This window comes from Neopsephotus bourkii, unplaced genomic scaffold (genome assembly GCF_033783945.1).
Source record: "Neopsephotus bourkii isolate Nb327-2 ecotype Australia unplaced genomic scaffold, CSIRO-AGI_Nbou_v1 NB_257, whole genome shotgun sequence".
NCBI lineage: Eukaryota > Metazoa > Chordata > Aves > Psittaciformes > Psittacidae > Neopsephotus > Neopsephotus bourkii.
In genome coordinates this window covers 38,371-64,694 of record NW_026900766.1, presented here as the reverse complement: position 1 = coordinate 64,694, position 26,324 = coordinate 38,371, and the positions used below count along the sequence as shown (strand labels likewise).

The 26,324-nt window shown below is 41.2% G+C and overlaps 2 protein-coding genes across 2 annotated transcripts in view; one reads left to right on the top strand and one right to left on the bottom strand.

The window, feature by feature from the left end:
* The window catches only part of CFAP69 (cilia and flagella associated protein 69), a 31,582-nt gene extending 18,091 nt beyond the window's left edge, over positions 1–13,491 (top strand). The window contains exons 16-23 of the mRNA XM_061346134.1: positions 438–519; positions 3,864–4,056; positions 4,675–4,812; positions 7,049–7,125; positions 8,064–8,258; positions 9,223–9,309; positions 10,966–11,070; positions 13,123–13,491. Of these exons, the coding sequence (XP_061202118.1) occupies positions 438–519; positions 3,864–4,056; positions 4,675–4,812; positions 7,049–7,125; positions 8,064–8,258; positions 9,223–9,309; positions 10,966–11,070; positions 13,123–13,257 (1,012 nt within the window). The 3' untranslated portion in view covers positions 13,258–13,491. The remainder of the gene's footprint in view (positions 1–437; positions 520–3,863; positions 4,057–4,674; positions 4,813–7,048; positions 7,126–8,063; positions 8,259–9,222; positions 9,310–10,965; positions 11,071–13,122) is intronic.
* Positions 13,492–20,381: 6,890 nt separating this feature from the next.
* FAM237B (family with sequence similarity 237 member B) lies at positions 20,382–23,865 on the bottom strand. The gene is made up of 3 exons (XM_061346064.1): positions 23,343–23,865; positions 22,080–22,476; positions 20,382–20,982 (listed from the first exon to the last, which is right to left on the bottom strand). The coding sequence occupies exons 2-3, from the start codon at positions 22,459–22,461 to the stop codon at positions 20,957–20,959; spliced, it is 408 nt and encodes a 135-aa protein (XP_061202048.1). The 5' UTR covers positions 22,462–22,476; positions 23,343–23,865; the 3' UTR covers positions 20,382–20,956.
* Positions 23,866–26,324: the final 2,459 nt, after the last annotated feature.

Below are 26,324 nucleotides of genomic sequence, written 5' to 3'. Positions count from 1 at the left end.
AGCAAATACTGTTGCTAAAAAACCCCACCAAAACAGTCTTGCTTGTCTCACCCCTTGATTCTGCTGGCAGAAAATTCAGAGTCTTGCAGTAAGCCAGATCAGTGACATGATCTAGCTAAATTTTAGCCTCTTCTGCTGAGTTAGTTTTAGTTCAAATCCATATTCTAATCCAATTCATTGTCAGCCTGCCAAATTTCTTGGGCTGCTACAAGGAAAATGTGCCACCTGCAAGAGAAGAAAGAGCAGTCAAGTAGGGTATGTTTAGTTACATGCTGTAAATGAAAAGGCATGTGAAACATGATTTTTTGACTCCCTGAAGGTATGAAGCGCATTGTATAGCAAACGAATTTGTGCAATTCCATAAAGTAGATTAGATGTTTGTAAAATATTCTGAAGTATAAAAATCTTTCTACACACTGAAATTATTTCTGTTTAAGGTCCTGTGTCCTTGGATGTTACATTGCAGAGGATTATTTTCTTCAAAAACAGGGTATTTTTCTCCTTCTGGATTTGTTGGCAGTAAGTATTTTGATTATTTTTTTTACAGAATGGAAGAGTAGTAAAACAACATGGAAAGTTGAATTATTTTGCTACAGTATCTCCTAAAACAATTATAATACTAACAAAAAGATCAATACATGTAATTCTGTGAGATAGGAAGGTGATCATAAACCAGGGTAACTCCCCAGAAATGACTGCATGGATTTCCCATGTTAATAAGAATTCAGCAGAAGGGGCTTTAAATTTAACAAGAATTTACTCTTTTTAAAAAGAAAAGCTATGCTCTTACTTTGGATGACAGCTCTGTTTAGGAGAGCACCTCACTTCTTACTTCATATTGAAGTTAGTAAGAGCAGAGTTAGCATATATTTGAAGGCTTTAAAAGTTTTGATGTTTAAGGTTACTTTGTACATGTATCTTGTCTGTATAGAATCATAGAATAGTTAGGATTGGAAAGGAACTTATGATCATCTAGTTCCAACCCCCCTGCCATGGGCAAGGACACCTCGCTCTAAACCATATCACCCAAGGCCTCGTCCAACCTGGCCTTGAACATTGCCAGGGTTGGAGCATTCACAACTTCCTTGGGCAACCCATTCCAGTGCCTCACCACCCTAACAGGAGATAATTTCTTCCTTATGTCCGATCTAGACTTCCCTGTTTTAACCCATTACCCCTTGTCCTGTCACTACAGTCCCTAATGAATAGTCCACCCCCAACACCCCTATAGGCCCCCTTCAGATACTGGAAGGCTGCTATGAGGTCTCCACGTAGCCTTCTCCAGGCTGAACAGCCCCAACTTTCCCAGCCTATCTTCATACAGGAGGTGCTCCAGTCCCCTTGATCATCCTCGTAGCCCTCCTGTGGACATGTTCCAACAGTTCTATGTCCTTTTTATGTTGAGGACACCAGAACTGCGCACAATACTCCAAGTGAGGTCTCACGAGAGCAGAATAAAGGGGCAGGATCACCTCCTTCGACCTGCTGGTCACACTCCTTTTGATGCAGCCCAGGATACGGTTGGCTTTCTGGTCTGCAAGCGCACACTGAAGCCGGCTCATGTTCATTTTCTCATCGACCAGCACCCCCAAGTCATTCTCTGCAGGGCTGCTCTGAACCACTTCTTTGCCCAACCTGTAGCTGTGCCTGGGATTGCTCTAAACCAGGTGTAGGACCTTGCAATTGGCATGGTTAAACTTCATGAGGTTGGTATCAGCCCACCTCAGAAGCATGTCAAGGTCCCTCTGGATGGCATTCCTTCCCTCCAGCATATCAACCGAAACACACAGCTTGGTGCCATCGGCAAATTTGCTGAGGGTGCACTCAATCCCACTGTCCCTGTAACCGACAAAGATGTTGAACAAGACTGGTCCCAACACCGATCCCTGAGGGACACCATTCATTACAGGTCTCCAGCTAGACATTGAGCCATTGACCATAACTCTTTGCGTGAGGCCATCCAGCCAGTTCTTTATCCACCGATTGGTCCACCTATCAAACTGATGTCTCTGCAATTTAGAGACAAGGATGTCATTTGGACCATGTTGAATGCTTTGCACAAGTCCAGGTAGATGACATCAACTGCTCTACCCCTGTCCATCACTTCTGTAGCCCCATCATAGAAGGCCACCAAATAGGTCAGGCAGGATTTCCCCTTAGTGAAGCCATGCTGGCTGTCACCAAGCACCTTGTTTTTCATTTGCTTTAGCATGCCCTCCAGGAGAAACTCCTCCAAGATTTTGCCAGGCACAGAGGTGAGACTGACTGCTCTATAATTCCCTGGGTCACTCATTTTCCCCTTCTTGAAAATGGGGGTTATATTTCCTTATTTCCAGTCATCAGGAACTTCACCTGACTGCCATGATTTTTCAAATATAATGGCCAGTGGCTTAGCAACTTCATTCACCATCTCCTTCAGGACCTGTGGACGGATTTCATCAGGTCCCATGGACTTCTGTAGGTTCAGGTTCTTAAGATGGTCTTGAACCAGATCCTCTTCTCCAGGGGGTCCAAGGTCTTCCTTCTCACAGTCCCTGCATCTGCCTTCCAAGACTTGGGTGGTGTGGTCAGAGCCTTTGCCAGTAAAGACCGAGGCAAAGAAGTCATTCAGAACCTCAGCCTTCTCCAAATCCTGTGTAGCCAGTTTTCGTGACAGCTTCCGGAGGGGGCCTACATTGTCCCTAGTCTGTTTTTTATTTCCTACGTACCTATAGAATCCCTTCCTGTTATCCTTAACATCCCTAGCCACGTTTAATTCTAACTGGGTCTTAGTTTTCCTAACCTGGTCCCTAGCTTCCCAGACAACATCCCTGTACTCTTCCCAGGCCGCCTGTCCTTGCTTCCACCTTTTATAAGCCTCTTTTTTCATTTGAATTTTCCTCAGCAGTTCCTTATACCTCTAAGGAGGTCTCCAGGCCCTCCTGCTGCGCTTGCTTCTGGTTGGGATGCAACACTCCTGAGCTTGTAGCAGGTGATCCTTGAAGACCAACCAAGAATCTTGAGCCCCCCTGCCCTCCAGGGCTATATCCCATGGAACCTTACTAAGCAGATTCCTGAAGAGGCCAGTGTGTGCTCTCTTGCTCACACTCCCTGGGGCAGGTTTGAAACCAGTTAGGTTACAAACTGGTGCCACTCCTCCTGGCTCCGCCCCCTGTGGGTCCCTGCTTGCGTCAGCTGAGCTGCTGGCTCCTGGGCAAGTTCCTTGAGTACTTGAGGTTCCCTCAGTGGCTCTTGCTGCTCTGAGTTGAGGCTCCTGGATGCTGATCTTCCCCCTTCTCCGGTGTTGAAGGCGTCCTCTCTCAAGGTACTCACCTCAGTAATTGATCGAGGTCTTGGACATAATGCCGGCAAAAGCATTTCACATCTTACAAAACCAGCATGCACCTTCCTTGTTTCATTCCCTCCTCATTCTCACTGGCTGTGCTGCCTGCCTCATGCCCTCGAAGTACAAGGCTGTAGACCTTTCCCTACTCTCAGCTGCTGCTAAAAGTTCTGGCCACAGAATAGAACAGGTGACGTGTGGTACAGCTCAGCCACTGCCTTCAGTGTCTGTTTCTTATAAAAATAAATCTTGGTGGTAGTAAATTCTCCAGCAGTAGAGCCTGGAGGTATCTACATACAGGTATGCACATCTTACATGATCCTTCATTATTCCCCTAATGTTCTCTGATTTATGGAACTTTACATGGCGGGATTCCAGAAACTTGGCAGATTTACAAGTTTATACAGAAGTTTTGTGCAAACAGTTGTGATAAAAAGCTTGCGGTTACTTGATTACATTATACAATTTCTCTATTTTTGAAGGTAGGCATCACTGTGTTTTGAACAGTATAAAACATTTTTTTCCTTTTCGCTTCATCAAGGTAAAGCAAAAGAACCTGTGCAATATAATCCTTGGAATCTTGGTTGAATTTTGTGACAACCCTAAAACCACTTCACACATCAGTACCTGGCGAGGGGAGAAAGATCAAACAGCAGCTAGCCTTCTAATACAATTATGGAGACAGGAGGAATTGGATCTAGGAATCAAACGTGATCGCTATGGAAGGATTGCTGGTAAGTTTTATGATGCATGTCAAACTGTGAGCAGTTCCAATGAATGAAGCAAAACAAAGACAGTATTTCCTTTTGTAGTCTGAATTCTGATAAAAGTAAATTATAATATTTATAGCTCTATGCTGTGGTTCTTCTCAAATACAATATACCTTCTAGAGCCTGGCCACTAGATGGCATTTTCTACATCGGCTGGGAATGAGCCAGGTAATAAATAGAGCCATGGTTGCTTTGTCACAAAGTATGAAAAGCTCCTGAACAGCTTTTCTAATAATGGACAGTTAAACTACTGATTTTTTTCCACAAAAGGCATTGTGTTTTGTTATATGCTATAAAAAGAAGTAAGGACAGTGCTATGTTCTTGCAAAACTTTAGTCATGCTAATTCATATTTCCCAAATTATGTTCAAATTCGTGTCCAAACTATCAAAATGATTTACATAGTGCCCACAAAGTAAGATTGAACTGTGTTTTGGAGGAGAAATCACACAAAAGAGTATGTCCATAGCTGCCTGCAAAAGATCCTCATACTTCATTGCATAGATAACATTTTCTTTAATAGCTTTGAGAACGTACTACTTCTTCATTCTTCTCCTCTGGTTTTGTGTTTTGAAATTATTAGACATCAAGAGACCTATTGCTAGCAGCTTCCAGAAACCTCAAGAGGTCATTCCCTTGCCTGCCAACTGTCCCAGCTTTGCCATCATGGAAATTTCAGAAAACATACAGGCAAAACTTTATTCATTATTGTGCAAGCTAGGTAAGACAAGTGAATTGCCTTCTCAGCGTCATATTTGTCATTAAATTGAATTTGTTCATTGGCAATCAATAAAGTCACTATAAAAAAGTCAAAGGAAACTTGGAGAAGCATCATTAACACTGTTGACGTTTGCTCATCCTGTTCTTAAAAGTCCCGGTTGCTGAGGATTTCAAAACTTCCCCAATACTTTGCTGTCCCTACCATTAGGAAGAGTTTTCCTAGAATTAAACCTAAAATTTGCTTGAAATTTTATGTAATTTGCTTTCCCACACACAATATCTCTTTCACATAACACTTTTGCATTTCATTTTATTTCCCTAGATTAAGATGTTACTCACTGATTTCATTTTCTAGCAGTACCTCTAATTATTTTCACTGTTTTGTTTTTATTTTTGTTGAGTCTTTCCAATTGATTCACATTTTTCTTGATCTCTAGTGTCCCAAAGCTGAACACAGTACTCCAACAGAAGCCTCACTGCCACATAGAGCTACATTACTCAACTCAACTTTTAAATAAACGTTCTGACATTAATATAACAATGATGTATTCATTGTGGCATATTGTTTGCTCATTTGATTTAGGATCTTGTGCAGTCAACTACCATCCTAGATTTGTACATATGACTATTCTTACATTTAGAATTTTTTATTTGTCCTTACTGGATTAAATTCTGTACGTTTAGATCATTTTTTGCATTGGCAAAATTAATTTGCATTTTAATCTTTTCATTCAAAATGCCACAGTCACTCCTAATTCTATGCTCTTTGTACACTGAATAATTAATACACATTACACCATTGCCTAAAAACTTAAATTGAAGTCAAGATACACAATAAACTCTTGAAAATCCTTAAGATCTCTTATCTGGCTATAGAAAAAAGCTAGATTGCAGTTTTTACTAATTCATGTTGGATATAAATGTTTTCACTGTTACATTTAGCTGCATAAACATTATTTGCTTAATCATCTGTTTCAGTCTTTTTTCATGAACTGAACTGAACCAATATTCTCTGGCTTGTCCTTTCCCTCTTTTAGAAATAGGCATTATGTTTGTTTTTTCCTCTCCATCCTCCACAGATTCAGAGATGATCAGTAATTGTTCTGAGATTGTTTCAGCCAGTTCCCTCGGTAACCTAGAGAACCAACTGTGTTGAAAACACCTTTAGTTTCTCTAATAAACTATAGCTAGTTCTTCCTCTGTTGTATACCAGGTTCTTACTAAGTTTTATAATGTTAATTATGTTAAATGTCGGATCACAGCTAAATTCTTTATTAAAGCAAAAAGGCATGAGATTTTCTTATAGCTTTCTCCTATGTTCACACATACCTCATGTTAGTTGTATGTCTCCTTTGAAGTACTGAAATTACATGAGAGTGGATAATAAAAGAAAAGGAAATATTTTTATAGTCTTTTGTCAGCATCTTCCTCTTACTGTAGTGATGCTCCATAACAGCCTTTAACATGGTGATCAGGAAAAGCAGTGTTAATTGGTCTGTATTTATGATATTTCATCTGTATTTATGATATTTCTTAACTTCAAAAATGGCGTGATTATAGTCTAATAGATAGATTCTACATTCCCAGTTACCACACAGGTGGTATGATGGCGTCTAGAATGAGATTTGACAGATGTGGTTTGGTTTTTTGTCATCAAATATAATTAACATTCATCATGCAAAAAAGAGAAAGAGTCTCAACAACCACACCTTTCTACCTTATTCTTTTACATATATTGTAAATGTGTTTTTTAAAAGATGGACTCATTCTCAAGGATTATGCTCAAGACTCAAGTCTTTGAGATTGAGGACACCCCCATTACACAGCTTTGAAACAAAATACTGGACATCCTGTACTATGATTCTCCTTTTGGCTGCTTCACAGCTAAAGCGAACTGTGCTGAATTGCTTCTTTAGAAACCGACCTCTGGACTCAACTGTCTGCTTTAAGGAAAGATCAAACCCTTTTCACGAAAGCATAGCAAATCCTGGCTTTCCATGTGATTGGAAGGTTACTGGAGCCACTCATAAGTAAAGACAGTATAAAGAGAATTTATTAAGGAGAAAACAGGGTTTATCACTAAAAGTCTGCTCAGGATTTTAAGAGTGACTGGTGTATGTGATGAAGGTTTTGCATGTGATATATGACAAATAGCAGGGTGGGGTTTTTTTTTAAATGTTACATGTTAAGATAATTTCAGGATGCTGTTAATGCTGACATGATTCATTTTCTTTTAGGTTTTGAAAATTTACCTGGGTTATCGACTAAAGACCGTGTCACACTTGCTATCATACAGCATTATATTGACTTCAAAGTAAGTATTGTGTTGGAAGATCTTACTACTGCATCTGTGTTTTCAAAAATAGCAAGTATATGTGAAGATACAACATCACCTATGTCACAAGTCGCCTGTAGTTTCATAGTAAGCCAGTATTTACCATCCAAAGAAACAACCCTACCTCCGTCATTGCAGCACTTCTCAAACTCTTCCTCTGTACTGTTACACGTTTGAAAATAAGACTAGAAACCAACATTACTTAAAAATAACTCTGAGAAAAGTAGATTTACCTGTTTGCCAAATCAAGAAACAGGAATGCACCAGAACAGAAGCAAGAAATTAGGAAAGGGCTGGAGAGTAGGACTGCCTCTTTGTCAGTAAGGTCAGTTTAGGGGAGTGGTGGCTTACTATTAAAAATTACTTTAAATAAACATTCTGATAAAGGTTTTTCTGTGCTTTCCCATCTTTGTCCCCACGTGCAGTACCCATCCATACTGTCAAAAGTCAAGAATGATGTGCCTATAGGAAAAATGAACAGGATAATAAGCTTTGTGGGAGCCATCCTGCTCAAAAGATCCTTCAGTTTATGACAGTTTTCTGCTTAGAAAAGAAGGATGTGAGATCTTGAAGTGTTCAGGAACTAGCAATACTCGATCTTTAGTTGATAATTCCAGCTGTGTTTATGTCTCACATTGCAGTTTGATCTGATCATGTGTGTAATTTGAGATTTTAAGAACGAGCCAGCAGGACACAATACTTCACTCTCGTAGTGTGGTATCTTGTAGCTATATGTATTTCTTCTGAGTTTCTGTAGTTGTCAGCATTCCTGGTACTCCTCTGTGGAGCCAAGCTTGGGCTTGGGAAGGCTTAGGGAGGGTTATCATAAATTAATTTGATGTAGCTTACTGAAGTCTAACTGGAAGTGAAAAAAAAAAGATATAAATAGCAACTACTGTGGGGCTTTGCACATACAGGTTGGAGAAGTTTGGAGTGAAATTTGTGCAGAACTAAAAGAAGAATTCAAGCCTATTGCGTCAGATGAGGAAGCCCTGAAAGTTCTTTCAGAGGTATCAGAAGATACTGGAAGAATGGTTGCCGCTTTGCAGACTGAAGTGCTTGAAAGTCAACACCAACAAGAAATACAAGAAGAACAAAAAACGTATAAAAAGGTAAGACAAGGAGTATTTAAACGAGTAAAGGCCGTGTAAGCTTTTTTGTCAATTTATATGAAGATTTTATTATTACATAATGTTGAGAATCCCAGATCCATACACTGCTTGAAGATATTTTAATCTGTCTCAGCAGCAAAATTTTAACTTTAAATTAAATTAGATTAAACTCAGTTCTCCCAATTTGTATAATTTTGCCACTATTTAGAGAGTAACATGAAAAAATGAAGCAGTATCATCAGTGATGCATCAGCAACACTGTGGTGAGAAATGACCATTATGCTACTATAGAGTTGCACTTGTGTTCATCTGTACCAGATAATGATTTAAAGTACCTATTACAACTACATTTGATTCTCAAAATGAAACATAAGCCTTTGTTACATGATCCCTTGGTTGAATAGTCACAGAGTTTCATTACTCTAGAAAGCAGGCCTTTGTACTTCCTGGCATGCTAAGTGTGAACAGGAACAGACATTTTCCAGGTTTGGTTTTAAGGCAAGCATTTGGCATTTTTGCTCATCCTCTCCTGCTTTCTGAGAAGTTCAGTTGGTCCAGTTGTCTAAAATCTCATGTTAGTGTTTTTGAGGATGGTCATGCATTATAATGCCTGCACTTCTGTCACCAGAAGTGATTCCATCTCTGTTATTCAGCATTTGAAAGTGAGAATATACAGGAAGTAATCCTGAAAGAGGTGGGGCTCTTCCAATGTCTCTGTTGGAAAAGGGGTAATTAGTTTGCACAGAGAAGGTAAGCCTTTGTTTTTATAAAGGCAGTACATAAGTGAATTTTTTAAAGGACAAGTACATTGCTACAACATTATCATCCAATGTCAGGTGAGAGGGATGAGCTAAGGTAGCCAAAGAGGCATAGGTGAACATGATATTCAAACAGGTCAAAGGATTCAGAAAAGCTTGTGAGAAGGGGATTGTGTTGCATCTTGTAAATCTCATTTATGTTACAGATCAAAGCTATACATAAGCAGAGAGAAATGCTAAATAAATCTTGGGAAAATTTCTTGACTCGGACATCCAACTATGAGGCATTGAAGGTAAGAAATATGAGTGATGGAGCAAAACATACATTCACAGTATAGTTATAATAATTTTGAAGTTACAGACACATTTCTTAATGAATTACGAGAATATTCAAGTAGAAGTTAAGAGTAAATTTTATATTCACACAGACATAGAAGAATGAACTGTAAGATGTATTGGCAAAGCGATGCAATCTTTGCTTCCTCTGCTCTTCCTATTGCCATCACAAAGTGGAGATCAACATTGTTTATGCACTTGTAATTGGGGGGGGGTGGTGTGGGTGTGTATGTATACATGTTTGTCCTGAAACTGCGGAAACTGAAACTGTGGTCATTCTTACTTTTCTTTAATTTTTCTAATACTTCATTCCCTATTCTTAGTCCAGCAAACATCTTTCAAGACAGGAAGCACTTTATGATGAAAGGAGTTTCTTTTAGCCCTATTTGCTCTTTTCCAAAAGAACATAAAAACTATTAGAGTCCTTGTTAGGCAATCAGACTAAGTTGGAGAATGAATTAAATCAGACTTAAAAGAAATGCTTTGACAGCTAAATTTAATTTTTCTTCATTTCCAAATGCAAAAGAGAACAATTTTCTTCATGTGCAAGTGCCTTCCTGGCCTGTAGTAAAGATCTATGCTAGAATTAGAAATTAAAAAAGGGCCAGAAAAAGGGTCTGGAGAACTGGTTAGTTCTGACTGAGTCCCTGGGAAGCTAATTTAGGTATGCAAGGGACAAGAAGGTAATTAGTAATGGCTGTCATGGATTTACCAGGGACAAATCACGCCTTAACAACATGGTTGCCTTTTGTGATAAAATGCTTTGCTCTGGAGAAGGAAGAAGATGGATATTACTTCTGTTGGCTTTAGCAAGATTTTCAGCTCAGTCTTGTGTATCCTTCTTCTAGCCAAAATGGGGAGATAAGGACTGGACTGCATACCCGTGGACTACAAATTGGATAAAAAACTGTCTGGACTGATGGGCTCAAATGACAGTGGTCAATAATTAAAGTTTAACTAGCAGTCAGTTTTGAGCGATATTCCACAGAGTCAATTATACTGTCAATACTATTTAACATTTTCATTAATGGCTTGGATATTGGATCAGCTTGCATCCTCATCACATTCATGCAGGGGTCTGAGCTGGAGGAAGCATTCCATATGCTGGGAGGCAGGGCTGCTGTTCAGAAGGACCTTGACAAGTTGTAGGGCTGGGCTGATCAAAAGTTCATGAAGTTCATGAAAAAAAAAAGTGAAGTCCTGCACCTGGGATGTACTACGGTTGTCATGCATTGGTACATACATCCTGGGGACTAGCTGGCTATGTGGATGTGTACTAGGTATGGGGTGACAAGCTGAACATGAGGCAACAGTGTGCTCTTGTGGTGATGAAGGCTAACAGCACATATGGCTACATTAGAAAGAATTAGCTCAGAGGTCATAGCAAGTGATTATTCCTTTCTCACCCTTGCAAAGTCATGTCCATTTATTCTGTTTTCATGGGCTCAGTACAAGAGGGATTCACAAACCAGAGGGAGGGTACCTACAAATAAAAGCCAATAGAATTATCACCTCATTTATTTTGTTGTTTTATTTGTATATTTTCTAACAAGTGCAAATGACACAATTCATTTGGATTAAAGCAATTTTACATTTTTTCTGACTATCTTTAGAAAGCAAAAAGGCTTCAGGAAAAATTAATAGAGGCTTCCAGACCTAAACTGAAGACTCAAAATGAAGTAGTCTATTCTACTGATATTAAAGGCCTCGGTACAACAGTTAAGTAATCCCCAATTTTATTTTATCTTATTTTCATTGACGTATAAGTGCTTTGGGGTTTATTTTGTCTGTATATGTGCTGCAGCTTACTCTTTCTTCAATAATGCTGACAAGCTCCAAATATGTAAGAAAGAATCTGTATCTCCTGCAAAGCACAACTTCCATTTGTGATATATCCTCAGGCAACAGGTAGTTGGTCAGAATGAGATTCAGATCTACAAATTCCTCATAAGAAGTTTGGGCAAGATGGTCCTATGCTACTCGACATGTATCTCTTGAGGGATGGCCTTTCACGTAAACCTTAATGAGGTCAAGCCTTCCTTCATTAATTGTTGGGTGAATCTGCCTGATCTCTTATACATCAGTAGAGGTGTCCTTTGTCAGTAAATGTGTTCCTCACTGTCTGCAGATAAGCCAGCTCCTTGCATCTGCAGAAATTTCCCCCCCCCCTCATTTCTATCAGTTCATTGAAGTGTAAGAAAATAAAAGCCATTGTTACAATCATTTTTGGGTGTAACAGCATATTTCGATGTTGATTTTTGACAACCTGGGGTAAGATGTGGGAGAATCACCACTCCAGTCAGTAACTGCTTTTAAGTTACCTGGATGACTTCTGTGTAAGCATCACAGCTAAGGAGGATTTTAAGGGAGGGATAGCTTCTTGATTGCTTATAAGTTACTTTTACAAGAGAGGAGAAACAAAGAAATGAAAACATGAGGTGTTGATTTAAAACTTGCACAAAGGCAAGAGATTCCACTGTCATGGGCTCTCTGGCATGACAGCTGTAATTGGCTCTCTGTAATGGCAACTAAGGGGGATGCATCCTGAAAAGAAGCAGTTCATGTTTGATGTGATGAAGAAAGGAGGTGCTTAATAGGAAGCCAGAGGATGGTCTCAAAGTGCTGGACTAGGATTTTTATCAAATCATCTTTGCCCTAAACTTTAATAAATGCAAGATGAAGTGGCCTCAAAAAATGATATAAGTTACATGCCTGTATCAGTGAGACAGTTAATCAGCAATATTTTGCAGAAAGTTTCTGAAAAATTTAGATACGAGCATTCTGGACATTGTTAATAGAGAGAAAAATGTTGTTATATTCTATTTTAAAGACTTGGACCTCAAGCCAAGACTATTCATTTTTTTTTGTGGAGGAGGTTTTAAGAAGAAAGTATTTTATGGTTTTATAAACAATAAACAACTGTAGACAAAAAGAAGGATTTTGCAGAATAAGTGTGTTAAGAAATGGAACACATCAAGAACATCAAATAAATCTGCTTGGGTACATTGCTTAGAAGAAATACAAATAACAGATATGGCTGGCAATTTTTTTCTTGGAACAATCTTCTTCTCTCTTCTCTGCTAAACACTCTTCATAGGGAGGGAGAAAAATTAGGCCAAGATGGTTGTTGCAGACCAGTCAAGGTCAAGTAATTAAACATGTGAGCCACAGGCACTTGAAGAGTTGCATTGTTTGGTTTAGTAGGTCATGCTTAGAAGATAGAGGTGTCACTGGGATTTATATATATATACACACATATATATAAAAATATGTATTCCTTATACTGAATATACTTACCCAATATAGAGAGTAGTGTGTCCCTTTCAGTCTTCAAGTTTTCCTAAAGGAGTAGTTATAGGCAATTGCATTCTGAGAGAAATAGGGTTTGTTCCTTTTTTTTTCTTTGAAATATTAATGTATAATGAAATGCTGAGGACAAAAACTGGATCATATTATATACAAATCCAAACAACATTGCACAACAAACTTCTATTGTAAGAAAGGCTTGATTTGCTTTTCATTTTCATAAGATCAGACATGAAGGCAGAAAAGTAGAGTACATAAAGGTACCTGGTGAAAAACCACTCTGTCCTTTCCTTTGTACTGATGGGAACAATTTGTTAATTTCACATAAAGGATAGCTTGAATAGACCTCAGAAACCTCAGCATGCATCTCTACCAGATGAATAATGTTTTTGAAAGACAGTTCATGATTTAACTCTCATTTTAAATACTAACGTGACTGTCATGTAATGTATTTTGTTTTTCAGATTGGATCTGGTCACTTAGTAACTGTCAAAAGTACACCTCCTCAGTTAACTGGAAGGCCACTGAATGTTACAGAACTTGGTCTTAGAAAGCTACCTCTTTCTAAAGAAGCCTTAAAGAAAGATCAAAAGCATTAAAACACTGGACTTGCTGTAGAAAGATTTGGTACCTGTGGAATAGATAGTGTTCTGAACAGTGCTTTTATTGTAGTTAACTGTATGTGTATTTTAGATACAAGATAAAATCTGTTTGTAATGCTTTGGTGAATTGCATAGAGCATCTTGAGAGCAAAATTGTATTTTGCATTAACTAATATAAACATGGGGATGATTTATTAATAAGGTACCCTGTACAGTATGGTACAAAGGTAGGCTGAGCCTAAAAATTGTGTGTGTTAGTGTCAGGTTACTGTGATCCACTATCAGTAGGTCCATGACTTCGTTTTCTACCTCTTGTTGACTCATCCTACATCTTGCAGTTTAAGTATCTCTTCCATGGAGCAGGGCGATGACCTTTCACATAAACACATGCAGTTCCTCATTTTCTGTGATCCCATACCCATGTGAGTTTTGTCCCAGTCCATTTTGTTTCTTGAACTACCTTCCTTAGCATGAGGACTTCTGTTTTCTCAGTTTTCATGTAAAGACTCCCTAAAAAGCTTATTTGTGCCATGTTTCTCCAAGCCTGTTGGAGACATGCTGAAGTGTCCTGCTCCTCAGGGATTTCTCACAGCTCTTGAACTGATCTTACTATTCTAATTACTTCTTGGGTTATTGCCCCTATTGTCTCCAACAGGAACTCTTTGTCTTCCACTTCTTGAATACCAACACAAACTTGTGAGCAGACCTTTTTTGTACATGACTCAGTTTCTAAGCTATTGTCTCTTTTCCTAGCTTGGGCAAAGCCAAAAATTGCTATATTACAATAAAGCAAGATTCCCTGAGGCTATTACCTCATTTTAAAACCAGTTGCTAGCCAGTGATATGGCACAAAATTATGCGACATTGCAAGGGGTTCCATGACATACAAGCTCTGGCACATAGTCTGTCATTTTTGCCTGTAAGCAATGTTTCATGAAAGTATTAACTTTCACTTTGTTGAATGCCAGCTTGAAAAATGGAAACAAATTTGAGCTAAATGGATAGAACTTAGTACCCAACTCCCTTTTTCACTTCCTGAAAGAGCCATGGGGTGGGTGTGTGTATGAAGGGTTTCTTGAAAATCTGTTTGTCCTTGTAACGAGACATACCAGTACCGGCATTAAACACAAAGGCAGTGATTTTTGTTTCAAAATTGTCTACTTACATTCTATAGAAAGAAGAACCTGAATAAAATAATGAAATAAACCAAACCAGGTATATGAAATGGTACTTACTCCACAGGTGCAGTTTGCAAAGATCAGAAGCATTTTCTTATGGGCAGGTCTGTTAAATATTACATTGTAGAGTAAGACAGTCATCTAGTACTTAAAGCTAGAGAAATCACATTAACTTCTGCTATTTTAATTTAATTTTTATGCTGGCCCTTTGCTAACTGATAATTTCTAAGTATAATCTGTTTTCATGATGGCTTTTTTTTTGCCCAAAAATTATCTGCATAATGTTAAAGTATGTTTTATTAAATAACTCTGTATTTCTGGCCTGCCTGCAAGAAAGGTAAACTAAGGTATATAGAGATTATCTAACTAAAGTCCTCTGTGTCAGTAGTCTTGATCAGTTTATATTTCTCCAACAGCTCTTCAGCAGCTGTGCTGCTGTATTACTGTTCTAGAGAATGGCAAAATATACCTACACACTGGGGCCACAAAAGTGCACTCCATTGTCTTTTCACAATTAAAACTGAGTAATACATATTTGCTAGGAGAACAAAGACTGTGATATTTAGAGTTTTTTTACACCCTTGCACATACATGGATGTGCAGGTGACTCATTACTACTAGTAGCAAACCAAAGGCCTGTTTCTTCCAAAAAACCATACAGGACTCATGTAAATGCTTCCAATTTCTGTACAAAAGTACAGCAATACAGTATAGCCAAGGTATAGATATAAAAGATCTTTTAACTGGAAATCAGTTTCTTTTTATGCTTATGTTAAAACTTCAAATCAGGCACAAAGTGCGCCCCACAGCACTCCTCCTCCAACTGTATTGTGTTTCTGCTGCAGTGCAGTGCAAACAGGTACCAGCAAATGCTCTTGTTAACTCTATCAAGGACTGGAAAAAGAAGGGGATAGAATTTCACTAAATGCTTACATTCACACTTGATATATGAATACTAACACAAGCCTTCCCAGCAGCATAGACAGCATCTGGTTTTGCCAGCCAGCCATGGGCTGTGGTCTCGCTGTCAGCAGAGGAACCCAAGAAAACTGGGCTTGCTGTTCCTGTGCAGGGGTGAAAGAGAGGGAGTGCAGAGTACTAGTGGAGGAGGAGCTCAGCCCGTTCACTGTTAATCCCTCCTGTAGACACCCTAGGGGCAGCCAGCTGGCAGCATGGCTCTGTCATATTCAAAAGAGGTGAGTCCACCCAGAATTTGTTGTGCTGCTGCTGCTTATGGTGCTGTGTTCCTGTCGTTCAGTCACCTGCCCCTTTGGCAGACACTGCAGGGTGCCCATAGCAAGAGATTGTTCAAGCATTCTGGACCCAACCATGGTAGATGCTAAACACCTCTGTATCCTATAGAAAACTAATTAAAACAAAGACTTTCAACCTGTGGAAGGATGGAGCTTTTAAAACTGCACAGGATACCTTGCTCCAGCACTCACCTAAAAGATCACTAATATAGGACACATTACCTTTAAAACATTACAATAGTTCTACACTTCTGTTGGTGATGAATAAAATTATCTGCAGGTGTGAAGGGGAATTTATTTATCTGGTTTATGACAGATAAAACACTATTTGATGGAAAGGCAACAGAGTACACAGCTTTATACAGTGGGTGTTATTGGAACAGATTAGACAATGGCTATCAAATAGCTGCTCATCACAATCTATCAAGTCCTGAAACTGCTGGGTTTGGGTGCATCATTACTCCTATTTGCTCAACAGAAAAGGTGTATTTAAAACGCTTTTTGAATCAGGAACTTGCAGTGATATTCACGGGTAAGAGAAATTTCTCACTATTTTCATGCCCTCTCTGGAATACTGTAGGAGATCTAATTTACAAGATGCAGTTTCATATTGTGTTTACCTAAATGAGTGTTTACAAAATCTGTGAGATTTGTTGGATATTTTAAAAGCTATATGGAATCATAGAATCATAGAATAGTTAGGGTTGGAAAGGACCTTAAGATCATCAAATTCCACCCCCCCTGCCATGGGCAGGGACACCTTGCTCTAAACCATATCACCCAAGGCCTCGTCCAACCTGGCCTTGAACACTGCCAGGGATGGAGCATTCACAACCTGCTTGGGCAACCCATTCCAGTGCCTCACCACCCTAACAGGAAAGAATTTCCTCCTTATATCCAATCTAAACTTCCCTTGTTTAAGTTTTAACCCATTACCCCTTGTCCTATCACTACAGTCCCTAATGAAGAGTCCCTCCCCAGCATCCCTATAGGCCCCCTTCAGATATTGGAAGGCTGCTATGAGGTCTCCACACAGCCTTCTCTTCTCCAGGCTGAACAGCCCCAACTTTCTCAGCCTATATTCATATGGGAGGTGCTCCAGTTCCCTGAGCATCCTCGTGGCCCTCCTCTGGACTTGTTCCAACAGTTCCATGTCCTTTTTATGTTGAGGACACCAGAACTGCGCACAATTCTCCAAGTGAGGTCTCACGAGAGCAGAATAGAGGGGCAGGATCACCTCCTTCGACCTGCTGGTCCCACTCCTTTTGATGCAGCCCAGGATACGGTCGGCTTTCTGGTCTGCAAGCGCACACTGAAGCCGGCTCGTGTTCATTTTCTCATCGACCAACACCCCCAAGTCCTTCTCCGCAGGGCTGCTCTGAATCTCTTCTCTGCCCAGCCTGTAGCTGTGCCTGGGATTGCTCCAACCCAGGTGTAGGTCCTTGCATTTGGCATGGTTAAACTTCATGAGGTTGGCATCAGCCCACCTCACAAGCATGTCAACGTCCCTCTGGATGGCATTCCATCCCTCCAGCGTATCAACCAAACCACACAGCTTGGTGTCATCAGCAACCTTGCTGAGGACGCACTCAATCCCACTGTCCATGTCACTGGCAAAGATGTTGAACAAGACCGGTCCCAACACCAATCCCTGAGGGACACCACTCGTTACAGGTCTCCAGCTGGACATTGAGCCATTGACCACAACTCTTTGTGTGCAGCCCTCCAGCCAGTTCTTTATCCACTGAGTGGTCCATCCATCAAATTGATGTCTATCCAATTTAGAGACAGGGATGTCATGTGGGACAGCATTGAACGCTTTACACAAGTCCAGGTAGATGACACCAACTGCTCTACCCCTGTCCATCACTTCTGTAGCCCCATCATAGAAGGCCACCAAATTGGTCAGGCAGGATTTCCCCTTAGTGAAGCCATGCTGGCTGTCACCAAGCACCTTGTTGATTTTCATGTGCCTTAGCATGCCTTCCAGAAGAATCTGCTCCAAGATTTTGCCAGGCACAGAGGTGAGACTGACTGCTCTGTAATTGCCTGGGTCACCCATTTTCCCCTTCTTGAAAATGGGGGTTATATTTCCCTTTTTCCAGTCATCGGGAACTTCACCTGACTGCCATGATTTTTCAAATATGATGGCCAGCAGCTTACCAACTTCATCCGCCAGCTCCTCCAGGACCCGCTGATGGATTTCATTAGGAACCATGGACTTGTGCATGTTCAGATTTTTAAGAAGGTCTTGTACCAGATCCTCTCCTCCAGGGGGTCCAAGGTCTTCATTCTCACAGTCCCTGCGTCTGCTTTCCAAGACTTGGGTGGTGTGGTCAGAGCCTTTGCCAGAGAAGACCGAAGCAAAGAAGTCATTCAGAACCTCAGCCTTCTCCAAATCCTGTGTAGCTAGTTCCCCCTGAGAGCTTCCTGAGGGGGCCTGTGTTCTCCCTAATCTGTTTTTTTGTTTGTTATGTGCCTGTAGGATCCCTTCCTGTTATCCTTAATATCCCTAGCCAAGTTTAATTCTAACTGGGCCTTAGCTTTCCTAACCTGGTCCCTAGCTTCCCGGACAACATCCCTGTACTCTTCCCAGGCCGCCTGTCCTTGCTTCCACTTTCTATAAAACTCTTTTTTCATTTGAATTTTCCTCAGCAGCTCCTTATCCATCCAAGGAGGTCTCCTGGCCCTCCTGCTGCACTTCCTTCTAGCTGGGATGCAACACTCCTGAGCTTGTAGCAGGTGATCCTTGAAGACCAATCAAGAGTCTTGAGCCCCCCTGCCCTCCAGGGCTATACCCCATGGAACCTTACTAAGCAGGTTCCTGAAGAGGCCAAAGTCTGCTCTCTTGAAGTCTAGGGCAGTGAGCTTGCTGCACGCTCTTCTCACTGTCCTGAGGATCTCAAATTCAACCATCTCGTGGTTGCTGCATTCAAGGCTGCCCTACAGTGCCACATTTCCAACGAGCCCTACCTTGTTGGTGAGCACAAGGTCAAGCATGGCACCTCTCCTTGTCAGTTCCTCTAGTACTTGCAGAAGGAAGTTGTCTTCCACACAATCGAGGAACCTCCTGGATTGCTTGTGCTGGGCTGTACCATCATTCCAACAGATGTCAGGGTGGTTGAAGTCCCCCATGAGAACAAGGGCCTGTGAGCGTGAGGCTTTTCCTATCTGCCTATGGAGTGCTTCATCCACAGATTCCTCTTGATCAGGTGGTCTATAACAGATCCCCACAGTAATGTCTCCCATCACTGTTTTTCCTTTAACCCTGACCCACAAGCTCTCTGTTAACTGCTCACCTGTCCCCAGACAGAGCTCGATACTCTCCAGCCTATCCCTAACATAAAGGGCAACTCCCCCTCCCTGCCTGCTGGGCCTGTCTTTTCTAAAGAGCCTGTAACCTCCCATTCCAACTCTCCAGTCATAGGAGCCATCCCACCATGTTTCTGTGATGCTATATCATACCCCTGTAGACGAGCACACATCTCTGATTCCTCTTGCTTGTTCCCCATGCTACCAGTGTTTGTACAGAGGCATCTGAGCCAAGCTCCAAATGAAGTCGGCTCATTGGCTGGAGCATCTGGAATATCTCTACATTGCTCCAAGCATTTATTATAGGTGCTGGCAACTGACTGGGAGTGTTGGAATGATGCCCCCCTCCCCCAACACATCTAGTTTAAAGCCTCCTTGACCAGTCTGGCAAGCCTCCTACCAAAACTGCCCTTCCCCTTCTTTTATCGGACCAGCTCCACCAGCCCCCACTGGACCTTGCCTACAAACTTGGGTCCCATGTTCAAGACACCCAAACCCCTGACCATGACACCACCCTTTTAACCATTTATTAACCTGGCTAATCCTCCTAGCTTTTTTTAGGTCCTCCCTTGTACCCTGGAGAATTGACAAAAAGACTATCTGAGCTCCAGAGCCCTTAACCACCTCTCCCAGGGCTCTGTAGTCCTTCTTTATGTTCCCCAGGCTACTGCTATCTATATCCCTAGCACCCATATGTATCCCCAGAAGTGGGTAATAGCCCGTGGGGCTTACCAGAGCAGGCAGCCTCTCTGCCACATCGCTGATCCGTGCCCCTGGTAGGCAACACACCTCCCTTGAGACGGGGTCAGGCCAACAGACGAGTGCTTCTGTCCCTTTCAAAGCAGAATCCCCTACTACTATATGAGTTAGGAATACCTGGGATGGATTTCTTGTTACTTGTGAAGGTTTATATGTTGTTACTGTGTAAGTACTATTTTCCACAATAATTAAACCCAGTTGGGATCTCATAAAAGGCTCGAACACAACAGGGACTGAACAAGCTGCATTGCCCAAGGAGCAAAGCAGAGTCTGCATCTCTGAGTGTTCCCATTTGTTCTCAGGCTTTCTGTGCTCAGGACAAATGGATTAACTCCATGGTTAATCTCCCTGAATTATTTTACCTATGCTGGACTCTTTCTTATAAAGGGAGACACAGTCAAGCTAATCTCTCACTGTTTCAAACCACCGAATGCATGGGTCTCTTCTTAACTGTGATGTTGCCTGCTGTGACACAGATTGACTGTATCACCTTATTTACCTGTATAAATGTGCAGATAAAGAGTAGTCTTGTGTAAAATATTGTTCTTAATGTAATGTAGCAATGGCTTTGCAAATAATACGTTATTAGACAAGAAAATTACTACTATTCAGACCTTGCTGCATAGAAAAATACTTTAATTAATTCATAGCCTAGATTAAGCAGTGATAAATTACAAAGTTAAGACTGCACAGGACATTACAATAAGCATAATCCTTCCCTTTAGGTTGTTGTCACACTTTTTTGCAATTCTCGAAGTTAATTTTATGTGCAAGACACATATAAAATGTTTGTTGACATTTTCTCCATTGCTTAAAGTATAAAAATATATTGGGCTTCTACCCAAATTAACTTTAAAAAAAGAGAATTACTGGAAGATGAGCCTCTTCAAAAATATGACACTGGTTCAGACTTACAAGTTTACCTGAGACTACAAAAGTCGTAACTCAAAACACAAAAGCATTCAGACATGCAGTCGGATAAAAGCAACCTTGACAGACTGCAAGACAGGAAAGCAAAAGTGACAATGTGGGAGTTCACATACTTATCAGTTTAGCAGTGATTAAGTGCTTTACACAAAGAAAAGGAAAAAAAAGAAGGTTGAACCATGCCAGTGGACTTGTCTAAGCATCTCGAGTACATGCCGTGCTTTTGTGCTCCTTCATTTTGATGTTGCCTTGCTGAGGTATCTTTGACTAAAATGGGTTGGTGAAAGCAGGCCCTGCAAGATTATGAAAGAAAAGTCATTATTTTCTAAGCAAATTTCTAGGAATGCTAGAATTAAATTCTCTCCATGTATCAAGACAGGCTAAGAAAATTGGGGCAGAACTGTCTGCAGAAGAGAAGGCTGTGTGGTACCTGAAGGGGGCCTACAAGGATGCCAGAGGGGAACTCTTCACACCAGGGACAGTAGTGATAGGACAAGGGGAAATGGGTTCAAACACAGGCAAAGTTCAGGTTAGATATAAGAAAGAAGTTCTTTACTACAAGGGTGGTGAGGCACAGGAATGGGTTGCCCAGGGAAGTTGTGAATGCTCCATCCCTGGCAGTGTTCAAGGCCAGATTGGACAGAGCATCAGCTGACATGGTCTAGTGTGAGGAGTCCTTGTCCATGGCAGGGGGGTTGGAACTAGATGATCTGAAGGTCCTTCCCAACCCAAACCATTCTATCACTCTATGTTCAGTCTGGAAACCTAAAACATCTGAAGAAAGTCCATTGCTAAGGATGAAGGGATCCAAAAGGTCTAGGATTGGTTAGTAAGACCCTAACCTTATGTGATTTCAGTTCAGACCCTTCTCAGACCTTGATGACCAGAATTGGTCACTGATGATTCACAATGTCCATGAGATCATATTATGTATCAATAGTTTTAATGGGAAGAACAGGGTTCAAGCAGTCAGGTATTTGAGCTTCCCTTCTTACAGAAGGATGATTCCCCATAGTTGAGACTAAAGTCCAAACACCAGGAAACTTTTAGTACTGTAATGCCATTTATATGCACACAGTGACAGCATTCAGCATCCATTTCCACACTGTACCACATGCACACCCAACATTTTTTACATTTTGTTAAATACAGAAATTTAGTACCCTAACTAATTTTGTTTCCTGTATTGTGAAAGTAACTACCATTGAAAGATGCAAATACTTTTGACAGAAGTAGAGACAGAAAACTGGAATGCAAATACTTTTGACAGAAGTAGAGACAGAAAACTGGAAACGACTATATTGAGTTATCTAAACATTCAAGGATGAAGATGGAAGTGTTTCAGTTTAATGTTAGCATGTAACAGACTAAGACTATATCCTATAGTTACCTTCTAAAGTTCTATGTGAGTATGTGGAAGAGTATTTGGGAGACGATAATTGTCTTCTGCCCATGCCGTGGGATCTTGAGAGCACACAGTCTACATACATATCCCAGAAGTTCTGGGCTAACTCATTGAAGAGTTCATTGTGCTTGGGCTTAGGGGATTCCTTTAGGAACATCATGAAGTCCCAGAGACCAATGACTGTGTCTGCTACCTTGAGTTTCTTCATTTCCACCAGCCCATGGGATGAGACCTCCCAGCACTCATGGTCAATCTGACCCAGGCTTGGAGGAGTTTCTTTTTGATAGTGTAGATTGGCATAAACCAAATTCAGCATCAATATACAGCCCAGCTGAAGATACCACCTTTGTTTCCATACAAGTTCCATTGTCCAATAAGATACCTGAAAGAAAGTATAAAATCACAGTGATTCTCCTCATATGTAGTTCATTCTCATACAACTTTCAAGGATACCCCAAGGGATGATTTATGCATTTATACAGGAAAAAAATTCAAACCACAGATCAAATACGGTCAAGGATCCCTAATGCTGGAGCTAGATTAACACCTAGAAATTGTAAATGCTGTTTAGAACATGAAAATCTGAAGCTGAAAGTTTGAAGTGATTGTAACCTATATCAGAACTGCTCCCTGAGCTCAAGACTCCTTCCCTTAAAATCCTAAGCTTAGATCATCAGTTTGAATGTGCCAGTACACTGCTGCAGCCATCTGAGGTCCCTAAACTCATTTACTTCTCTATCCCACCTTCAGGACTTTAGGAAATGAGACAGACAAGATACCCCCCAATCTAACTCCTTTCCAAAACTTCACTTGCTAGCTACACGTCAGCAGGCAGCAGGATTACCTGCCTCAGCATCCCCACAGCTTATGAAATGCATTGAAGTTTCTATTCCCTGGGTTGTTAGAAAACTTGCTCCAGCACACAAGCAGGGACAAAAATGTTTCTCTTGTCATTTCCACTTTACTAGGCAGAGGAAGGACACTCAAGCAATTTGCCTACAAAGTAGGGAAACGGCAGCCAGGAAGCTGCCAATATATTGAGCTGGGCTGATTTCATGTTTCATGCTTTGATGTTTTAATCCAGCTAAAAAGCAAAATGCCAAAGGTCCATTTGAATACCTCAGTCTGGAGCAGAGACCACAACAAGCCTCACGCACACTTTGAAGTAGTAACTCCTACTATGCAGTACAAGACAGATGAGTTTCTCAAAGGCAATAACTAAGGAGCCACAGTAGAAGTTATACTTACAGTGTTCCTGTGATGAGACGGAAAACGGTAGCCTTGAAACCACAATAGTCAGCCCCTTGGAGAAAAAGAGAGAAATTCATGAGAGGGCTGCAAGTGCCCGGCAGCTGCTGGATGCTCCGAGGGTGCAGGGATTACACTGCACAGGGAAGCCTCAGCCGCTGGCAGAGCAGCAGCAGCAGCAGCCTGAACTCAGGTCAGCGGGAAAGGCAGGAGGGAGCTGTGGCTGTGGCAGCCCCACCTCTTTCTGCAGCAGGCACCGAGTGTCAGCGGAGCCTGGGCTGGGGCCTCACCCGAGAGACTGCCTCTGGCTGGGTGGGAGGGTGTCTGTGGTAAGGGGAGAGGCAGAGAGCTGTCAGAGAGAGGGAAATACAGGGGACAGCAAATCTTTCTCCAAGCCAGTGACATGAATGCTCTCCCCATTTTATAAACCCGGGTTTCCGTCCACAATCCTGTGTGCGCACCAGAACATGTACCCATCAAAGACAACATTTCAAAATACTGGAAAATGAACGTACATCTCAGAATCCATAGGCACAGTGTGCACCCACTACTCCAGGTCCCTTTTCATAAGATCCTGACTTGAGATGAATTTCACATTATTTTTTAAACTCTTCTCTAACTTGGTTGCCAGGGAGGTTTTCAGTGCCATTTTATTTGTACTTGTCAGCATCCCTTACAGAGGCTGGCACCAGCACCAGGGTTCACATCCCTCATATTCCAGCCAGCAGCAGCCCAGCTGTGCCAGTGGCTAAAGACTTCTTTGCTCTTTTTTCTGGACAGTTATCTCCTGTTCTAAGGAACCAGACTCACGTATAGAAGAGCTCCATTTTCTCTGACAGAAGTTTATGAAGGAACTTACTTAGCTTTCTAACTATTTCTTCCATGCATGTTCTTATGATATACCAGTTATAATGTCTCATCAGATACTGAAGTATAAGACCAAAAGTAAAGAGACCAGAGCATTACAATTTGTAAAAAGCCTTGAGATTCTTTGGTGGAAGATGAGCTGTTAGCACAGCCTGCTCCTAAGGGCAAGCTTCTTTCAGAATTCAGTCCTTGCAACTCCACACTCAGTGGGCTGGATTTCTGGACCCTGTTCTAGGTATCTGTTGTGCCTAATTCAAGACAGGTTGCCCAAAACTGAGTTCTCCAAGGATGAAGATTATTACAGCTACCTTGTCTTACACAGTTAAAGCTTAGATTTCTCAACATGTACGTTCAAATCACCTCTTAGATCACTAAGGAAAATGGATCAGGCCATATTTTGAAATGCAGGCTATTATTGAGAGAACTACACTGCATACATATGTGTTGGGTTTATCTTCAAGGAGGTTTTGCTTTCAAGGAAGGTCATCGGTCTTTCACCTTCAAAGGCATTAGTGTATTCAAAGGCTGTCACAGTAAAACCATCAGCAGCCAAAATCATTACTTTACACATTTCTGCAAATACAATGAAATTCTGTGCTTCTTCCTAACCTGCTGTGGTCCAATGTCATTATAACATGTATGTAACCATATGTACCTGCCTCTTTATGGTCACAAATTCCTACAGCTGGGAATATGCAACAAAATCAGTTATGAAATATGGCAGTGCTATCGGCCATGCCTCAGAAATGTTTCAGGATTTCTGTGCCCCCTTCTTCACTAAAGGATTGTATCCAAAACACTCAAGTCCTCCACTTTGCTGGTGCCTCAGTGCAGCCTACCACTATGCAAGGGAAGAGGCTCATAACCTGAGAACCACTGCATAAGGGATCTACCAACCCTTTTCCTATTGCATATTATGGAAGAAAGCTGTTTTACTTTCTCCTTACCCACTGTGGGGTGGAAATGGCTCCTGCCAAAAGAAGACTAAGAATTCCTGTGACCAGTGGTATTCACAGTGAATGTCATTGGTCTAGTGACTGCTTCACAGAAATTATGATTTTGTAAAGGCTGTTCAGAGCTTCACTGGCACAACTTGGCATCCCCCACAGCTTCACTGCTTCTCTTTAAAGAAATGACATGAGATTTCCAAAGGCTACCGATCAAAGTATAATTAAATGCTGTATCAGGCACACAACAGAAAAACTCTGTAACACTGGGTCCATGCAGAAATCAACCCCCACCGAAACTATGCACAAAACCAAAAGCTGTCTTCAAGAGAGTGTGCATAGTTCGTGTATAGTTTGACATAGGTAGCTCGTCTGTATGAGATGCTGCCTGAAAGAACAGCTCTACAGCAGGAGAGGGCTGATGTAGCCTGACTGCAGCTCCCCCATTCTTCAATTTGAGCATCACCCAACAATGTGGACTGCAATTTATTTTTCTGTGCAGTACACTACCATATATTAAAAAACCCCACAATGTACCCAGAATCGTGATGTCTGAAGCACTTAAGCATGTAAAGCCTGTATGAGTCCCAGTCCCAGAGAACCTCCTGTCCCTAAAGGAAGGCATGGCTGATGACAACATCTGACAAACACGCAGTGGGATGGGGGCTGTTAGGGTTTCACAACATGCTTTAGTGGAGCACAACATGACAGGAACACACTGTTCTTTCAAGTGGAAATGCAAAATTTTCTGTCATGAATACAGTACAGTACTAAAGGCAAATACAAACCTGCTCTGAAATGACAACATTCAGCACTACTGCCTACCTTCTGGAAGCCTTTCCAGCTAAACCATGTAAACACCGTTCCAAAATCTTGTTTAAAAAAAAAAAAAAAATAAAGCCTGATTGCAACCTACATGGCTATGGAGAGGAAAACATCTGGAATAGCTTATTTCTGAACTCTTCTACCACTGAGTGAAGCTAACGCTGTATTAGATGTAATCACTCCTTGAAATTCTAAAGCAGCTTTCACAACCAAGGAAATTAAGGTGCTAGGAAGGCAAGACAAGGAACCTACTTTTAAGAAAGCTCCTTCATATCATTAATCAAAATGGCTTTCAGTAAGTTTTCAACTTAAGCTTCTCATCTTTTTGTTTGCTTTATGCACC

Coding starts and splice junctions, on each gene's coding strand:
- FAM237B (XM_061346064.1), bottom strand. CDS start 22,461: ATGGAACTTGTATGGAAACAAAGGTGGTATCTTCAGCTGGGCTGTATA. Junction 20,983..22,079: donor CTCACATAGAACTTTAGAAG/GTAACTATAGGA, acceptor ATAATCTTGCAG/GGCCTGCTTTCACCAACCCA.